General features: G+C 41.4%; 1 protein-coding gene across 6 annotated transcripts in view; it reads left to right on the top strand.

Moving 5' to 3' along the window:
* lrmda (leucine rich melanocyte differentiation associated) overlaps positions 1-19610 on the top strand; it is an 860999-nt gene that overhangs the window by 487115 nt on the left and 354274 nt on the right. For all 6 annotated transcript variants that reach the window (XM_069885470.1, XM_069885472.1, XM_069885471.1 and 3 more), the window contains exon 3: positions 18569-18700. In XM_069885470.1, the coding sequence (XP_069741571.1) occupies positions 18569-18700 (132 nt within the window). The remainder of the gene's footprint in view (positions 1-18568; positions 18701-19610) is intronic.

The following is a 19610-nucleotide window of genomic DNA, read 5'->3' as shown; positions in this document are numbered from 1 at the left end:
GCTCGGAGTGCCAACGTGCAGCTGCAGGAGCGCTGGAGGCCAATCTATGGACGCTCAGTGTGTCTGAGGAGACTCTCGCTTGCTTCTCTTGCTGTTCCTGTTCGGGGCACCGAGCTGATGGTGATTATTTGTTGACCTTACAGCAGGAAAAGGGAAATTTTGTGTAATACATATTTTGTTATCATTATGTGACAGTAAGGGAATTTTGATCTTGATGCTGGTGTGAGTACCTCAATATGACAGTACACTTCTGTTGGAAGGCCTTGATTCTAATTCTGGGATGTAAAACACGAAAATCTGCAGACACTGTGGTTGAAGTAAAAACACGAATCTGGAGAAACTCAGCTGGTCAAACAGTGTCCTTTATGTAGCAAAGATAAAGATGCATAACCTTTGATGGTTCTTTATCTTTGCTAAATATGTATAAATATACCTTGATGAAGGGTTCAAGCTCAAAACATTGGTTATATATCTTTAAAGTTCGCTGTTTGACCTGCTGAGTTTCTCCAGCATTGTGTTTTTACTTGATTCTAATTTTGATTGTCATTCATCAAGGTTTTTTTTACACTGCGGTATGAAATTTGTTAAACCTCCAGGTCAATAATAATCCTTCCTCTCAAGATGTTTGGAGATAAGTAAGAACCAAGTATAGGTGAAAAAGCAAACTTTTATCTGTTTAGCATTCAAATGAGCCACATTTAACCACAGGAAATCATTCATTCTCAATTTAAATCATGAAAAGATTTACATTAGAACAAGTATATGAACTTTATCACTGACTATTAATAGCATTGATTTCTTGGGAACTTTTAGGTGTTCAATGCAGAATACGTCAGTGTTTCTTTGATTTCTTTCCCTGATTATACATGATAAATAACATATTCATGACATTTAATGCATTTATTGAAGTTAAATGGGATATCTCTTTAAAGTGTTCTTGACACTTTTTCACCTATGGGCTTAATGGCATTTTTCATTTTATTCTGTAATTTGACTGTCAAAAAGTGCAGGGATGATTTTTCTGCAACTGTCTGATTCTAATAGAAATAGAAAAGAGGATTTTTTTCATTTAAATCATTTCAACATCCAAATGAAGTCGCTGCACAAATGAACATTTACAGATTAAAACTGCTACTTTTGGAATTTGGGGAAAAAAAAATCTCATTTGATTCGGAAATTACTTTGGAGCTCGGCTCCATTTCTGCTATTAGTCTAACTGCTAACGTCTAATGAGGAGGTAAGGGGAATAAATTAATATCTAATATTTGTTCTGGAATTAATGTGGAGCGTCTTTGAGATTGCATTGAGGGCTATGGGAATAGCTTTGTCTTTCGCTTGCATCTCATCTAAGGCATTTCTGTGATGAAAAGTAACACAAGTGCGATGCTGGACGCTGAAAACATCATGAGCAATTTTTGAATAAGCATAAATTAGATAATTCTGAGAGCTCAGCATTTTGCTTCCAGTCCCTGTACAATGACATAGTAGATCCTAACATTTTAGTTCTCAGCCTTGCGCTTGGAGTTCCATATTTTCCAGTAATCAGAGTTCATTGCATTAATCGTCCTGTAGTTCATCATTTTTGACAATAACTAAAATTATTGCTGGCTGCTGGAAGTTTATAATGAGCTAAATGTATTTTCGGTTGGGCTTATAAGGGCCACTATGCCTTTGGGTGGGAGACTGTGCAAATGTACTCATACTTGCCTCGTTATAAATGCAGCTCTAACAGCTCCAATATTTCATTGGCATAATTTAATAAATGGTTGGGAAAGTATCAAATAAGTAGCATAAATAATATGTAAACTCTTCCTCACCAACATGACCTTGATGAAAAAGTATCTGCAAGTATATTACACAAAATATTATTAATATTGCAAAAAGGCCATTGATCACTTCAGCTCTTCATGATGAAACAGCAGAAGTTTATTCTTACTGATACATTTTCTTCTCCTGTTGACATCATAGCTGAAGAATAAACTTCCCGGTGGTTCTCTTGTACCTCAATCCAGCCGCATTCCTTATGGGAGAATATTGTCAATGACTTCAGCAAGTCAACCTTCTGTTGGAGATCTATTGAGAGTTTCCTGGTAGGCTGCATTGCATTGTGTTATAGTTGCTGCAGAAAAATGGATCGGTGGACAGTCCACAGGGCTATCAGGGTGGCAGAGGGGATCACTGGAGCCTACCTCCCTCCCCCCCCCCCACCCCATTGATGTGATCTACCGGGATCGTTGTCTGAAGAGGGCAAGCGTAATCATTGAGGACCCCTTCCAACCCACACACAGCATCTTTCAGCTGCTCCCTTTTGGAAAGAGATCCAGGAGGATCAGAGCCAGCACCACCAGGCTGAGGAACATCTACTTCCCACAGGCAGTGAGAAGGCTGAACGACCAAAGGAACTGCTCACACTGACCATCCGAGACTCTCACATTCATGAAACAATATTTATTTATTTGTTTCTATAGATGAAATGCTTATCCTGTGTATGTATTGTTTGTCTGTATGTGTGTTATGTCTGTTTGCGTGTCTGCATGTTTTGCACCATGGACCAGAAAATGCTGTTTTCTTCAATGTTCCAACTGCTTATATTCATACCCTTTGTCCAGACACCCCACCCTGAAGGAATATATCTTCTGAAGCAATGCACTCCACACATTTCAATGAAAAACATTTTTAATTCTTCAAAACTCAATAGAACACAGACCTTCTGCTTAATTTATTATTAAACAACAAACTTGCAATCCCAGGAATCAATCTGGTGAAAATTTCTTGCACTCCTATCACAAGTGTATTGTTCCTTTGGCAGGGAAACCAGACAATGCACTATATTCCAGATGACATCTCACAGGGACCAATATAACCATCCAGATGAAGTTCATAACACTTGTCAAGAAATCTAGTGTACTTCCAAGATAATGGAAATTGTGACCTAACTTTGGAAAGTTTTAGTTGTTGCATTCATGGAAAACCCACGTAAAAATACTGTCTAAAGTCAGGAAATTTGTTTAGATGATCGAGTAAATCTACAGGGAATGCTGCCATCGGAGAGGTGCAGCAATCATCAAGGATCCACACCACCCAGCACATGCTCGGTTTTCGCTGCTGCCATCAGGAAAGAGATATCCGGCAGTTCCTGCTACAAGTCCTTTGGATTCTGCAATCTGGAGAACAAAAGCAAAAGCTCTCAAAATCAACACCCACTTCCAGAATCATTGATTCAAGCAGAGGAAACCATCAGGAAAGAGGTCTAGGTGCCACAAGACTCACACCATCAGGTTCAGGAACAGCTGCTACCCCTCCACCATCAGACTCTTCAGCGACAAACTCAATTAGGGATTCATTTAAAGGCTCTTGTTTTGCAGATAATTTATTATTGCATCTTTCTTTCTTTCTTTCTGTATTACACAGTTTGTTTGCATTTCTTTTTTTGTTTACATTTCTCTCTTTGTATGCACATCTTTCTTCTAGAGTACAGTTAAATCAGAATCAGAATTTTTGTCATGGATGCCACGAAATTTGGGGTTTGCTGCAGCATCATAGAGCAAACATTCATATTATCGCCATCTTAGAACATTACTATATAAAAATAAAATAATAGTGCACGAAAAGTAAGGTAATGTCTTTGGTTCATTGGTTATTCAGGAATCTGATGGCAGCGGGGAAGAAGCTGTCCTTGTGCCGTTGAGTGCTCAACTTTAGGCTTGTTACCGATAAGTAGAAAATCTATCTAGCCTGCAGGAAAATGAATCTCAGGGTTGTATGTGATGTCATGCATGTACTCTGACAGAAAATCTGAACTTTGACTTTTTAAACTTTGAACTAACTGGGACGAATGTAAAGTGGGTGACGAAAAAGAAATTGATTGGTTTGTTCACAGACTGGGACTCATTGCCATGTGAACCGTGTATGGGGGATTGATTTCAAAGCCCTCTGAGATGCCGAAGTTGAGTGAGCAAAGAGATAAACATATACAAAAAAATAAAGGGGTGATTAGAAGATGAGAAGAAATGTTTAAAAATTAAGGGAAATTATTCCCCTGATTTGTGGTTTTCTTTTAATTTAGTAATTCTGTAGTTTCTGAGTTTCGAGCACATTCAAATTGTAAGGGTAAAATTTACCTCCGTTCTGAATGTAGAAAAAGGGAAGTTTTCACTTTTAACTTTCTACTGGGCAAAGTTGATCATGCAAATTACTTGCGGATAAGTACAAAGTTAGCAGCTTCGCTGGGAAATGTCCATATCGACGTGGGAAGCAGGGAGAGAAAAGGAAATGTGGCTTTCAGAACTTGGCAAAGCGCTTGTCGACCAGAGGTGTTCCTGTGGAAGCACAAGCATTTTGTCTTCACTGCATTCATGTTGGAAAAGGAGGGAGCCAACTTGAGCAAATTTCTATCCTATGAAACACGGAGTATTTTTCTGTTCTTCCACAAGATCAAAGCAGAGGATTTTCCACAACAATTTGATGGGACAAGTAAGCACAGTGTTACGTCTCATCCTAATGAAAGATTCAAGATTCAATTTATTGTCATGTAATAAAGGCAGTGTAATATTACATAAAAATTTGTTTTCATCTGCCACAAGGCAGACAGATTTGCCATTGTCAGAAATTTCCAGAAGCACCTCTGACAGTCAAAGAAAGAGTCACCAAGTGTCCATGGATTCACTTCCATCCACGCAGAGTCCAGTCCAAACCATCGGCATCCTGAGCTCCAGATCCACACCTCCAATATGATCAGGAACTTTTCTGCCCCCTCGGCGCCCTCTTGCATCCCGGTTCAGACACTTGGTACCCTTTCAGCCAGTCTTGAGCCAGTCTCCAGAAGTCCACTGTGATTCTCTCGACTGCAGTCGCCAGCAACCCTCGGCTTGCATGGATTCCTCGCCTCGAGTCGCCAACATCCTGCCGCCTGTGTGTTTTACTCCCTCATTGATCTGCCCTCTGGGGGTCATTTCCTCTGCTTCTTCTTTCCCGTATGGGGGTTGCTCTCCTTGTTTTCTGGTGTCCTGTGTCAGTCCTCTGCTTCACTGAAGTCTGTAACCCAAATCTTGGGCAAAGATCCCACGGTCACAGAAATTTAAATAAAACTACCGTCAACTCCATTTACAGGTCGTTTAAAGCCTATTTGGAGCTGACAGCAGTCGGACTGGGGCCCCAGGGCCTGATGGGCTGAATCCTAGGGTGCTTAAAGAGGTGGCTATGGAAATTGTGGAGGCACTGGTCGACATTTTCCAAAGTTCCATAGATTCCGGGGAGGTTCCTGAGGATTGGAGAGTGGCTGATGTGGTGCCGCTTTTTAAGAAAGGAGGGAGGGAGAAAACGGGAAATTATAGACCGGTTAGCCTGACATCAGTGGTGGGGAAGATATTGGAGTCCATCATAAAAGGAGAAATAGCAGAACACTTAGTCAGTAATAATAGTATAAGGGCTAGTCAGCATGGATTCCTTAAGGGTAAGTAATGCTTGACTAACCTTCTGGAATTTTTTGAGGATGTGACAAAGAGGGTGGACTCGGGAGAGCCAGTGGATGTGGTGTATTTGGACTTCCAGAAGGCCTTTGATAAGCTACTGCACGGGAGTCTAGTGGGCAAGATCAGGGAGCATGGTATTGGAAGTAAGGTGCTGACATGGATAGGAAATTGGTTAAGAGATAGGAAACAAAGGGTTGGAGTGAATGGGTCTTTTTCAGAATGGCAGGATGTGACGAGTAGAGTGCCTCAGGGATCGGTGTTGGGTCTTCAGTTGTTTGTAGTTTATGTTGATGATTTGGATGAGGGGATTGTGAATAACATGAGCAAATTTGCAGATGACACTAAACTGGGTGGCGGTGTGGGGTGTGAGGAGGATGTAAGGGAAATGCAGAGGGACTTGGACAGGCTGGAGGAGTGGGCGGCTAAATGGAAGATGAATTTCAATGTGAACAAATGTGAGGTTATTCATTTTGGGGGAAGTAATAGGAAAGCTGAGTATTATTTAAATGGAGACAAGCTAGGGAGTGGGGAAGTGCAAATGGATCTGGGTGTACTTGTTCACCGGTCACTGAAGGCTAGCATGCAGGTTCAGAAAGCTGTGAAGAAGGCAAATGGAATGTTGGCTTTCATAAAGAGGGGATTGGAGTATAGGAACAGAGACGCCCTTCTGCAGTTATACAGGGCCCTGGTGAGACCCCACCTGGAGTATTGCGTCCAGTTCTGGTCTCCAAACTTGAGGAAGGACATACTAGCTATAGAGGGTGTGCAGCGCAGATTTACAAGGTTAGTTCCAGGGATGGCAGGGTTGTCATATGCAGCAAGGCTAGAAAAATTGGACTTGTATCCATTGGAGTTTAGAAGGATGAGGGGGGACATGATTGAGGTATACAAAATCATCAGGGGGATAGACAAGGTGAAGTCTGATTACTTGTTCCCAATGATGGGGGAGATGAGGACTAGAGGGCATAGTTTAAGAATACAGGGTAGGCCCTTTAGGACGGAGATGAGAAAGCATTTTTTTACCCAGAGAAGTGTGAATCTGTGGAATGCTCTGCCACAGAGGGTGGTAGAGGCGGATTCGCTGACTATGTTCAAAAGAGAGTTAGATAAGACTCTTGTGGGTAACGGAGTTAAGGGTTATGGGGATAAGGCTGGAAAGGGGTACTGATGGTAATGATCAGCCATGATCTAAAATGGCGGTGCTGGCCCGACGGGCCAAATGGCCTACTCCAGCTCCTATTGTCTATTGTCTATTGTCTATTGTTGGACCCAGCGGGTGCACTGTGACTCTGCTCCCCAAGGGTCTGCACCACCGCTGCCATTTAAACAGTTCCAGCATCACCACCATTTTTATCCAGCAGGCACTGATTTAAAATAAAATCTGTCGTACCTCAGTGAAACATTTTGGGCTGCCAGCCGAGGTGACATGCGGAAATCCCCCTGTCAGGGACTTGAAGCCACAATTGTTTGTACTGGGGATGAATTTGCTTCCACTCAGCGCAGCTGATCACTTAAGTGGCAAAACACTCACAGGCAGTAAAGGAGGTGTCGTAGAGAAAAATGGATATGAAGCACACATTTAAAACACAGTTGAATCCCACAACGGCATGCAGTTGAAGTTTTGTCTCAATAGCAGAATTAAGGATGTCTCGTTTACGTTATTTGCAGTAACTCAATTAAATTTAGACATACACCATGGCAACAGGCCCTTCCGGCCCACGAGCTTATGCCACCCCAATTAACTGATAAACTCAGTATGCTTTGGAGGGCGGGAGGAAACCGGAGCCCTTGGAGGAAGCCCAAGCAGACACGGGGAGAACGTGCAAACTCCTTGCAGACAGCGCTGGATTCGAACCCAAGTTGCTGGGGCTGTAACAGCATTACCCCAGCTGCTACTTAATTTTAAAAGTCCTATGCATGCAGTTGTGAGCCAAAGATTGCTTCAATCTTTTTACATTGATTTCAGAAGTTTTTTGAATCTGGAAATCCTTCTGCGTTTGCTCGCGCCAATTGCGCCACATTGGAGATGGGAGCAATCTCCCACCCACCCACCCACCCCCACCTCGACCCCACCATTAAATTGAACTTCAGATGTGCCCAAGGAGCCCATGTAGCATTGCTGGTTCAGAATGATTTAGAGGACCATTTCTAATAGTTTTTATGCCATTATCTGCTGAAGGATGTCTTTGTTGACTGTTACATTACAAAGGATGCTTGGTGGGGACTAGCTAGGAATTCTCAAACAATCAGGATTGAATGAGCCACAATTTTCCCACTTCACTTCCACCAAAGGAAATCGAAGGGCATTGTTTCAGTGCTGAAACAAGGCACTGAGGTAAAAGGTCAGCCATGGTTCCATCGAATAGTGAGGCAGGTACTCAGGGCCGAATGGTCTCCTTTTGTTTCTGATGTATTTCTGTACAAGCTCAGCATTCCCTCGAACCTTTAATCAACTGTTTGCAGGCAGGGCTTGATCTGCACAACGTTCCTGATGATGTGCAGGCCGGCTCAGGATTAGTAGTGGGTGGGAGAGTAAATTCTCAACAGAAATCCACAAACAGGTGGTTTGTTCTTCACACAGAGGCCAGTGATGGGTGTTGGTCCTGATGGGACGGTTCAATCTTTGGAGACGTAGTGACTCTGTAACAAATACTAATTCCAACCAGAGTTATGGTCCCAGATTTAAATCCGGACTCATCGTTGATACCTACGTATTATATTGACAATATCTGATAAAGATGTGCAATCTGACATTCCTGTTTAACTTGATAGAGATATGTCCACTTTCTTTTAATGCAGAGTGTTGACCCTTTTACCATGCATCTTATTGCTTCAGATATAAATTGGTTGCAATAAAGCACAAACCATTGCAAAACTTTGCCAGAGCATCTCCTACACTGTATAAAAAATTAAGCTTTCTGAATATCCAAAGAGTAACTGCCATCACTAGAGGTATTCTCAAACAAAACTTGCCACACATAAATGGTGTTGACAAGGGAACTCATTGCTATTTTGACGTAGGGCCGAGTGATGTAAACCAGAGGTGATGAAGTTGAGGTTACAAGCATTAAAACTCGTTGGGATCCAGGCACTGAATGTAGTTCTAGTGCCGTTATCTTCAGACAGTTTCTGCTGTCCCATCAGATGTTTCTCTTGCCTCTCAGCCTGGTCAATTTCTGCAGACTTAAGTGCTCAAATTGAGCCATTTTGTTCACTTTAAAATAAACTCGAGCGCATTATGCGTGATTTCTTATTCACCAGCCTGTCCTCAGGCCCCTTGCCTGCCTGTGTGATTGTGGGGTGGAACCTTGTGTGGACCAATGTTTTCACTCCAGGCATGTCAACTTCAATCTGCTTCGATTTGGTGTGAAATCTGTGCCATGGTGTGGGTCACGGAGGTCAAATCCTGGTAATTGATGTTGCTTATTCATCTGTTTCCAGTGTCTTTTTCCACACATTGAGTTTTGTTTGGATAAATTGTTTGAAGATTTACTGTAGTTCTTAAAGCCTGAGAAACAGCTCTGGTTAATCCTTAGTGTTGTTCCTGCTGAACAGTTTAAATGTCCCTAGTAGGCAGAAATCTCAGCCAAGATGACACATAATGGCACTAGACAAAAAATCTTTTCTCGGCAAGATGTAGAGGACATCTTCTAGCGTAACAATTAGAGCAATTTCCAAACTAATTTACTATGAAATTAATTTGCAAAACCATTTAAATAATGTTATAACAATGTTAATTGGTTAAAATATTCCAAAACACTTCCTAATGATAACATATAAGCTTAATATAAATCACAGTTCAAATTACAAATAATAGAACATCATAAAAAAAATGCATGTTCAAAATTGATGCCCATGAAGTTATTCTAAAAGCCTAATTCATTCTATTTTGGATCATTACACATTCTATTGCTGAGAGTGGGAAAAGGCACCATTCGAAAATTAGGTTAATGTAAATTTTTGGAAAGTATTAACCTGATAAACCTTAACGTTCCAGAGCAAAGCTCCCAATGCATTTGTACCACATCATTTTACTGTAATGGAAAAATAATTGTACTTTTTTTCTTTTTAGAAAAAGCCCAAAGACAATTTTGTGATTCATAATTATAATGAGCCTTTAAAAATATACTTAATATAGTAAAGGCATGTAACTTCAGTTATCTTGGAATTTTTTTTGCTTGGAGAATGTCTGTATTTCTCGCCGACAGTGGTTAGGGTATTGGCAAACAGGTGACATTTTGTGTTGGTTTAAGTAAGTACCACTGGCAGTCATCTGCCAGCGCATTTATTATTGATAAGTTCTGCCATATTTTGTTCTTGAATATGTTCAGGCTTGGGTGGAATGCAGTCCTGCTGATTCACTTGGGTGCATCTTACACAATGGTACATAGTATTTATGGTGAATTAACAAAAGGGTAACCTTGGGATGGGCCTGTTGTGTAAACAAAAGACAAGTCTGTCTTTTGTACTCTCCCACTGCTGAATCCACCCCTGCCCCCTCCATCCTAATCAACTTCCACCCCCTTTATCACCAGTGTTGCCATTTAGGGATTTTTCCTGTTGATGCGATACCTATGTGCATGCCCTGTAGAATAGTGGACAAAGCCACAGCATTGTTAAAGTGCTACACAATACAACCATTTCACAAGAAAATTAATTCTGGAGGGTATGTCATTTTTATAGGAAAGATCAGAGAGTCATTTGGGAGCATAGGCTCCAACACAAATCTTTGATGTGGCAACCTTAAAAGTTTTGGTTGATTACACCATAAAGAAAAATGTTAATTGAATGGATTGACTTCAGAATAACACTTAATGATGTTGACAGCGGTTTGGACTGCTTGAATGTAAAAGGGTGTTTTAGACTTGCTGGGTCTTGTGAGATTTGCTCCTCAACAACTAATAACCAACAGCATATTAAACAAATCCAACTTTGTGAACTGCTTAATTTGTTAAATTACAGTGGTTGTATTCAACATGACTGCACAGTGGAAAAAAAATACTTAGATGACTTAGTTAAAAAGAAAACAGAGTTATTTCTTCATACTTCTACATTTTCTCATGACATAATCTCCTGATAAGTTATTTTGCTGTAATTAATATCAATGAAAAGCTGAACTCACAACTCGGATCTTTTGCGGGTTTTTAAAAATAATTCAGATTGCTGAAATGCCTATCTGTTTTAGCAATGGTGTATTTTCCTGTGTTTTTAAAGCAAAAATCACCTCTGATTTTGACTGTCCTATTTGAAAGCTTTCTAATGGAAGTGTGGTGTGAATGTGGGGCTGAGCCAAGCACACACAGAAGTGAAGCCTTAACAACAGGATAGTTTGTTTGGGACTGTGTGGCATCTTATGTGCAGTCTTTTTTTAAAAAATGTAATGTTGACACACAGCACAGTAACAGACCCTTTTGGCTCATGAGTCCATGCCGCTCAATTGAAGGTGGGAGGAAACTGGAGCCCCCGGAGGAAACTCACGCAGACACAGGGAGAACGCACAAACTCCTTGCAGTTATTTGCCATTAATTGAGCAAGTCCCTGATTCTGTTTAAAATGGATTGCATTCATTTTAAGACACTTATCTCTCATCACTTTGATTTATTCTCCTCCATCAAGCCTCCTTCTCCGCCGCCCTCTCTGAGTGGAGATTGCTTAGCGGCGTGAGAGCTGATTGCAGGTGTCAGCAGGTTATTTGATCGTGGAGGCAGCTGAGTTGAATGCAGTCTTGTTCCTTAACCAAAGTGCAGATGCAGAGAACCAGCAGGGGGTAGTCATTGGGTTGTGATCAGAGAGTGGAGCCTTGGATAGTTCACCTCCCTAACCCAAGGCTACAGAGATTAATTGCAGTCTGTGAATGGAGGGGGTAGGATTACTCAGTTCATGAAGGACATGAAAAGAAATGATATTGTTGATCGTGTGGAAGGCAATCTCCTCTTGTGGAATAATATTGAGCGGTTGGTGAAATGGGCAAATCAAAGGCAAATGGAATGCATTCCTGAAAAAAAAATTCTGTGAGGTGACAGCTTTTGGGAGGATTGGTCAGCCAAATAATTTCTACACAACAAAACCTTGAAGAAGGGCTCAGGCCCGAAATGTTGGTAATATATCTTTGTCTCCTATGGATGCTGAAAGACCGGCTGAGAACCCCCAGCATTTCTGGTGCATTTTCACTAGAATTGCAGCGTCTGTGGACTTTTGAATTTCACTCGCAGAGAGTAAGAGCTCGGAGGCCATGTTGTAGGAAGGAGCAACACTATTACAGCACCAGAGACCCGAAATCAGCAAGGAATCTATCCACGTGGGTTTCCTCCCACCCTCAGGGCTTGGAGGCTCGTTGGTGTAATTGAGCGATGTGGGCTGGAAGGGCCTGTTACCGTACTGTACCTCCAAAATTTAGAAAAAAAAGCTGCATGCCATGCCATTCTGGAAAAACTGGTTTGTGTTGATTTTGAAAAACTGTTTTATTGATAATAAATTGAAAAGGGTAATTTTGGTCAAGTGCTCATTTTAAACACACAGTTGTGGATTGTTGCCCAATGTGTACTCTGTGTTTGAATTATTACTTTCATAAGTTCCGTGATGTGATCCGACCTGCATGTCTAGTCATTGCCCCGGATACACTTGAGGAAATAAAAGGAAAGTACGCAATAAACAACAATAAATAAACAACTTTGTTTTATTTAAACAGTACCTCAAATAACCCTTGTTGAATGTGAAAGAATTTATAGCTTATGGATACCGCAATGCTCATAAATGAGATGTCAACTAAATAATTTAAAATATACAGCCAATTTTATGTATTTTTTAACAAACTGCAGTGGATACAAATCAATGGAGAAAATCTCTGAGGTTTATGAAAATTTATTTCATATTCTTTAAATGTCTGAATTAAGTGCCCAGTCATACAGATGGTTATAATGATGTATCTAAATCCTGATCAGAACGCCACCATCCCTAGGTCAAATAGATTATGAAAACCTGTTGTTTTCCCTTGTCTTTGAAATAATAGAGTCACTAATCTACTTGGTCCACATGAATTAGTTCAAGAAGAAAGCAAGTCATGCATACATTTCAAAGATGGAAGGTACTTATAGAAGCAATTTCTTTGGGAAGCAAAAAGAAAATACTACAAGAGCTGCTGCAACTTTTATCAAGTGCTAATTACCACGGTAGAAATTGTTGGCGGCTTCAATGGATTAATGTCACTGAATGAAAGATCAAAGATTACAGGACTAGTATTTAAATCTGATTTTTTTTAAACCTGAAAAGGTGCTTGTGATGGGATCATGAGAATGACAACACATATGGTCGGGACTTTCTTCCCATCACCATTAAGGTCCCCAGCCCATTCAGTTATGTAACACTGGACAATGAAGATTTTACTTCCTGAACACTTTTGGGTGTTGGACTGCTGATCATGAAAATAACTTGCTTCCTGTTATATTTTAAGTCCATTAGTATATGGCCCACAAAACAAGATATTTTAGTCAGTCCAAGCAGGCAAGTTCTATGCAAATGTTGTCTTCAGCCTGGGCGTGTTTTGCCAGGATAAATGCAGGCAGGCTATAAAAGCAGCTCACACATACAGATGCTGTATATTACTTTGATACAGATTGAATGCCTGTTGATGCACATGTTCTTCAAGCAATAGCACAGTGAATGTACTTGCCATAGCATTTATTGTCTTTTTTTTAAATATTTTATTGAAGTTTTAAGAAAGTTCAAAAAAAGCATTTATTGTTTTCAGGAAGATTCAGTGCAGCAGAAATGTCTCGTCAATGTCGCAACAGCTGCGATACATTCTGTTACACTTGTGGCAAGTATTCGCTTAATGCTAAATTCAATAAAAGTTAATAGAATGTTTCTCTAATTTCCTATGTGATACAGTAAATTTGAAATGATCTTTGTGTTCATCTTGAAGTTGGCTATCATAATTTCTTTTCAGGAAGCAAACCTTTCAGGGGAAAAAAAATCGTTGTCCAGTGTAATCAGCCATTTTTATTCCAAGCTTCATGTTCAAGTATTGAGGTTGTTTATTGCCTGAAGGATTATAAGTGCAGGTAGTGATAGGAAAAGTAATTTGCCTTTGATTTGGCTTTAAAGACTAACTTCTGAGATTCTGCTTCATTGGTTTAAAGAGCTTATCTGTGGGTGTGTGGCTGGGTGTGGGGGCAGGGCAGTAGGTTAGGTGTGGGCCAGTTAAGAGTGCTTTGATGTGGTTTTATAGAGGCCGCCAGCATCGGGCGCATCAATCACATCCATCAAAGACGATTGATCAGAAGGTGGAGAAGTGACAGTTGCTCACTGATAATTCAGCATGTTATTTCTACATGAATACAAACTGTCAATAGGTGTGCTGCTCTCAACCAAATGTAAAGGCACGTAATTTATGAAATGAAGCAAGTTCGCAGTTGGGGCATTTTGAGTTGAATCATAAAATATATTTAAGGTTTTGAAATTTAGTGATGCAGCCCCGGTAACAGGCCCTGCCGGCTCATGAGCCTGTCCCATCTAAATTAACCTTCGGACCCCCTACATTTTTGGAGGGTGGGAGGAGTCTGGAGCACCTGGAGTCAACCATGGAGGTCATGGGGAGAAGGTGCAAACTCCTTACGTGATTGAGCTAACTGGAACACTAACCGTGCCGCCCAAGGCCGACTGGTCTGGAATACTGGCTGGATTGGAGGTCAATCCACAGGACCAGAAGAATGGCAGAGAGGATCACTGAATCTCCCCACCCCCCCCCCCCCCACCTTCACCCAACATCGACGTGATCTGAAGAGGGCGCACAAAATCAGTAAGGACCCCTACCACCCTGCACGCTGAATCTTTCAGCTGCTCTTGTCAAGGAAGAGATCCAGGAGGATCAGAGCCAGCACCACCAGGCTGAGGAACAGCTTCTTCCCATGGGTGGTGAGAATGCTGAACGACCAAAGGAACTGCTCACTCCAACCATCCAGGACTCTCACATTCATGAAACAATATTTATTTACTTATTTGAATACTTGCCCTGCTTATCTACGGTTTGTATGTATGTTGTGTCTGGTTGTGTGTCCGGATATTTTGCACCGAGGACCGGAGAACGTTGTTTTGTCGGGTTGTACTTGTACAATCAGATGGCTGTAAACTTGACCTGACTGTATGGACGATGGTTGCCTGGTGAATGCAGCCCCAAAAACATTTCTAAAGAAATGGAAATAATACAGAATCTTGAGCAACCAAAGTGAAAAGTAATTTATACACTTTTTCAGTTTCGTGGTTTGCTTTCGATATTGATTTTCATTTTTCTTAATCATTCATAGTAAACATCTGAACACTTTAAATTTTCCATTTTGTAGTAATTGATGTTGAGACAATGGGTTCCCTTAAAATGAATCAAGCTTTTAGGCACATCTTTTTGAAAGCTCAACCAATAATTAGATGATAATAATCTTGACTTGAATATAGCAGTAACGATCATCAAGGATCCACACCGCCCAGCACACTCTGTTCTCACTGCTACCACCAGGAAAGAGGTGGCGGTGCCACAGGACTCACACCACCGGGTTCAGGAACAGCTGCTCCCCCTCCACCAAAGGACTCCTCAACAATAAACTTAATCAGGGACTCATTTAAGGACTTTTACTTTTGCACCTTATTGTTTAATTTTTTTTCCTCTCGAGTCCGTTTGGATTTCTTTATTTGTTTACATGTGTACGTTGTGTACAGTTTTTTTTTTGCACTACCAATAAGGGGTAATTTTGCCTGGCCCACAGGGAAAAGAATCTCAGAGTTGTATGTGATGTCATGTATGTTCTCTGACAATAAATTTGAAAAAAGGTTTGGTAGGTCACCGAAGACTCTCGAAAACTTCTACAGGTGTATCGTGGAGAGCATTCTGGCTGATTGCATCACTGTCTGGTATGGAGGCGCCAATTCTCCGAACAAGAATGAACTCCAGAGGGTTGTTAACTTGGCCTGCGACATTACAGGCCCCAGACTTCACTCCATTGTGGACATCAACATGAGGCGGTGCCTTAAAGAAGCAGTCTCTATCCTCAAAGACCCCCACCACCCAGGCCATGCCCTCTTCACTCTGCTACCATCAGACTAAAGGTACAGGAGCCTGAAGACAAGCACTCAGCGACACAAGGACAAGTTCTTCCCCTCTGCCATCAGTTTCCTGAATGATCAATGATCTAAAGACACTGCCTCACTTTTCATGCCCTGTTATTGTTATGTTATTTTAATTGTTATAGTAATGGTGTAAGAACATTATAATATGTAAGTTTCCTCTATGACGCTGCCGCAAAACACAGAATTTCATGGCTTGTTCATGCCAATAAATCCTGATTCTGAAATCCATTACAGTTGAACAAAAATACGGATTCCAGCCTGTGCAGGCAACATCTCTCATCCTTGGTAATGTGATGTAAAAGGTCAAAAACGTAACTAGTAGTCCCCATCAGGTTGGTCAAAAGCAATGTTGGAAACAAAGTTGGTAAGAGTTGGGTCAAGCCGTGCTCTAAAGTCAACCTTGTCAAAAGACTCAGTCACATTCATACCTACAGGCAACCTCTGCTGATCCTGAGTCATTAATCAAACTGCAGAGCCCGGCCTGACCCTGGCTCCTTTCCTTTGAAGTGTAGTGTCCTTTGCAGCATGAGGAAATAATTTGCTGCCTGATTCAATGGGCCCATCAGTGAAGCCAGTAGACCTAATGACATGTGAGAATATTAACCTCCTACCACGAAGGGCTGTGAATCTTGAGAGGCAGTCTATAATTCACCCACTGCACCAGAGGCACTCTGTCTCACAGCCTCTGTGACAGAAACTTTGTTTTCATTTCTACTCCCTTCTCCTCCTGCAACTTTGCCAGCCAGATTTTAAAGTTGATCTAATCTCGGCCTTTTCTCACATCTCATTTCAACTGCGGGCTCTTGCTTCTGCACTTTTATTAAGTTTATTAAAACCAGTTGAATCCTACTTTTTTTTATGGCAAGGCTCTGTTTGCCCATTCATTATGGTCTCTTATCTTGGCAGGCAATCAAGACTGAAAAGCAGCTCGTCCATTATGCACATATGAAGCCCATCACTCCTTCAGCGTTTGCCAATTCATCAAACATTTATCATTTGCCCTCTGAACAACCTGTCAATTTGCCTGTCTCTCCTCAGTCTGTGCTGCTTTGTTTGAATCTAAACATTGCCTTTTCACACTGTTGTAGACCTCTCCTTGTAACACAGCCCCCACCAACCCCCACTTCCCCCAACTCCCTTCAAAAGAACACCGCCTTGGTTCTCAGCGGGGTAGCCCGTTGCCACCGCGTGTTTTGTGCAACATTTTTGTAAGATAATGAGGGTGAAGTGTGAGCCATAGGCAATGATTCTGGAATATTAGCTGTGACAGAGAGCTTGATCATAATTATCTTAACGAGGATAGGGTTAATTACAGTGGAAACTTAAAGTTCTTTCCATTTGAATCGGGTGGAATTAAATTCGTTTTGATGTTTTGTCATCCTGATGTGACTTTGGAAATTGCGATGTAAATCTCTCGGCTGCGCTGGGCTTCCCCTGGGATCCTGTGTGAGCCCTGTGGTGAGGTGAAGGAGATGGTACCTGTGGGTAAGATAATGGGCATCCTGCAGGTCATTAGAGCTGTGTGAATAGGCAAACACAGTAGGCATCGTAACATCATTCATCAGCTTTAAACAAAAATTGAGCAAAATAAATAACAACTACCAGTCGTTACGATTCAATTTGCTGTTTAGTTCAAGCATTGGGTGAGGAGGTGTGTAAAAAAAAATCCATCATGGAAGAAATGGAAGGCACTTTAATATAAAGTGACTTTTCAGCAGTCCCTTTCCTCCCCAAATCCCCTGTCCCCTCTCCTCTCCCCAACCATCCCCTTGTAAATATCACTGATTAAATTACATTACGCCCATTGTACAGATGACAGCAAAACAACAATTAATAAGGAAATCCTTGTGCGGTGCAGCTCCTTTCAGATGAATAGTTAATAACATTACATGGCAAAATTATCAAAATCAGACAGGTCTAAGGGGATTTGCGCACAAAATCTTGCTGCCTGTTTCTGAAACTAAACCAGGCTTTTTTTTGGGGAGTTGAGCTGGTCTCTTTCAATGGGCAACTCCCTCTAGTGTTCCAGGTTCTTTGTCCACTTTATCCTCTGTCTTTTTGCTTTATTCATCTCCTGAAACATTTAGAGTGTGTGTGTGTGTGTGTGTGTGTGTGTGTGTGTGTGTGTGTGTGTGTGTGTGTGTGTGTGTGTGTGTGTGTGTGTGGAGTGATTACTCCTGGGACCCGTTGAACCTGTTTACCCACAGACAACTGTGTGTTTTCCTCTCCTATTTGCTAGTTACATTCTATCTGCTGGCGCACAGAATTTTCCATGAGTATGCTGCTGTTCAAAAACAACCATTTCCACTGTTAAATGTCCCAGATCCATGGTTATTTGTTCCTACAAATCTCTGCTCCGCGCCAGGCTTTCCAGGTGCAGAGGAGTGATGCAGGGCTTTTGACGGAGAGTGGGGAGCAGTCGGCAGCTGAGTTCTTTTACGCTCACTGTTGGAAGCACCAGCTCCTTTTGATAAATATCACATTTAATTTGATTCCTTCATCCCTCCGGATTGCACAGTGGTCACATTGGAGAGTGACGGTAAACCTATATTCATTAGCTGCATCAGAATATGATATTTGGACTGAATGATGGATGACAACTTAAATTTGTGTTCAGGGAATGAAGGTGAACTGTGACAGAGTTATTTATCTTGGGAATGAAGGTTTGGGTCAGGGGAGGCTGGGTGCCTCAAGGCACAAGACATTGACAAATTTATCCTCCAGGCCCCATATCTGAAGCCTTTTGTTTTAGATGCCGGCTACTCACTAAGTGACCCCCATCCTTCATTCTGCCACAGTGTGAAAAATGTGAGCCTAAGCCAGTGTTCTCTCTGCCACTAATTCTTGTCATTCACTGGCTTGTCAGGTTCAAACTTAAACTTTCCAGCCTGTGAAAGGGACGGTTGAAATATTTATTTCCGTGGATAATGGCCTTCCTGATTTAGTAGCATATCATTTTTCCTGTTCCCTTATTGTTGCAGGTCACTGGAAGGGCTAGAAGAATTCATCTGCTTGGAAGAACTAATCCTGGACAACAATCTTCTCAGAAGTGACCTCCAGTTGCCTGGGTTACCACACCTCCATACTCTGACGATCAACAAGAACCAAATATCCTTTTGCATAGCAGTGCTGTAAATCATGTAGCATCTTGTGTGAAGGAAATCATTTGAAATTTTATTCATGTATAATTTTGTTCCCTTCAAGGAGGGGTACGCCGGATTATTCAGCAGCCCGATCCAAAGCATGTTTGGAATTGTTGTGAAAGCATTAAGGATGTTGTGGGGGGTTGATGGGATAGGGGAGGAGGAAGGAATATAATCAGTCCTTGAAGGAAGAGAGGTAAGGGGTTGTCTTGGATGAAAGGGAGCCCTCTGCTGGACTCATTATTGGATGTGGTAAGATCAAATGCTCAAAGGACCGACCGGGTTGGGCATAAGTGGCGTTCGTTGCAATGCATTTTTAAGCAAATGGAGATGAAAGCTCTTTGACCTAAAATGCATGTGTGCAGCAACTAATGAATCATTCTAAAAGGAATGGTGAAGGTTTACATTGTTTTCGGGTAAATCCACATTGATCCACACTTCTCCTCCTCCTCCCAACAGGTAAACCATATTTATTGTTTGATGTTCCTCTAAACTCCTGTAATGCGTGCACAGAGACTGTGAATTAGCAAGCTTTTAAGTAAAGACCCGACATAGAGTGTGTAAAACTCACAGAAATTTTATTGGAGACATAATTCTGACCAAACCGGAGCATTAACCAAACATTTATATTCTTTGGGGCAAGAAGGCTGTTATTGTATGCCACTGTACACTCATTTTACAATGGGTTGAATATATTCATGATGGATGTAGTGTGAAGAAACTGTTTGTTTCCTTGTTGGAAAAGTTTCAGTTTCAACAATTGCTTACCATTTGGCTGCACAACATCCATCATTTTGTCAATGTTTTAACTGTTTCACACTGAACCACCTTTGAAAGAAAATGAACTAAAAAGAGGCAGATTCTTTCAATATATGCCAAA

This window comes from Narcine bancroftii, chromosome 6 (genome assembly GCF_036971445.1).
Source record: "Narcine bancroftii isolate sNarBan1 chromosome 6, sNarBan1.hap1, whole genome shotgun sequence".
Classification (NCBI taxonomy): Eukaryota; Metazoa; Chordata; class Chondrichthyes; order Torpediniformes; family Narcinidae; genus Narcine; species Narcine bancroftii.
The sequence above is the reverse complement of the archived record's forward strand: the minus strand, read 5'-3'. Positions and strand labels throughout refer to the sequence as shown.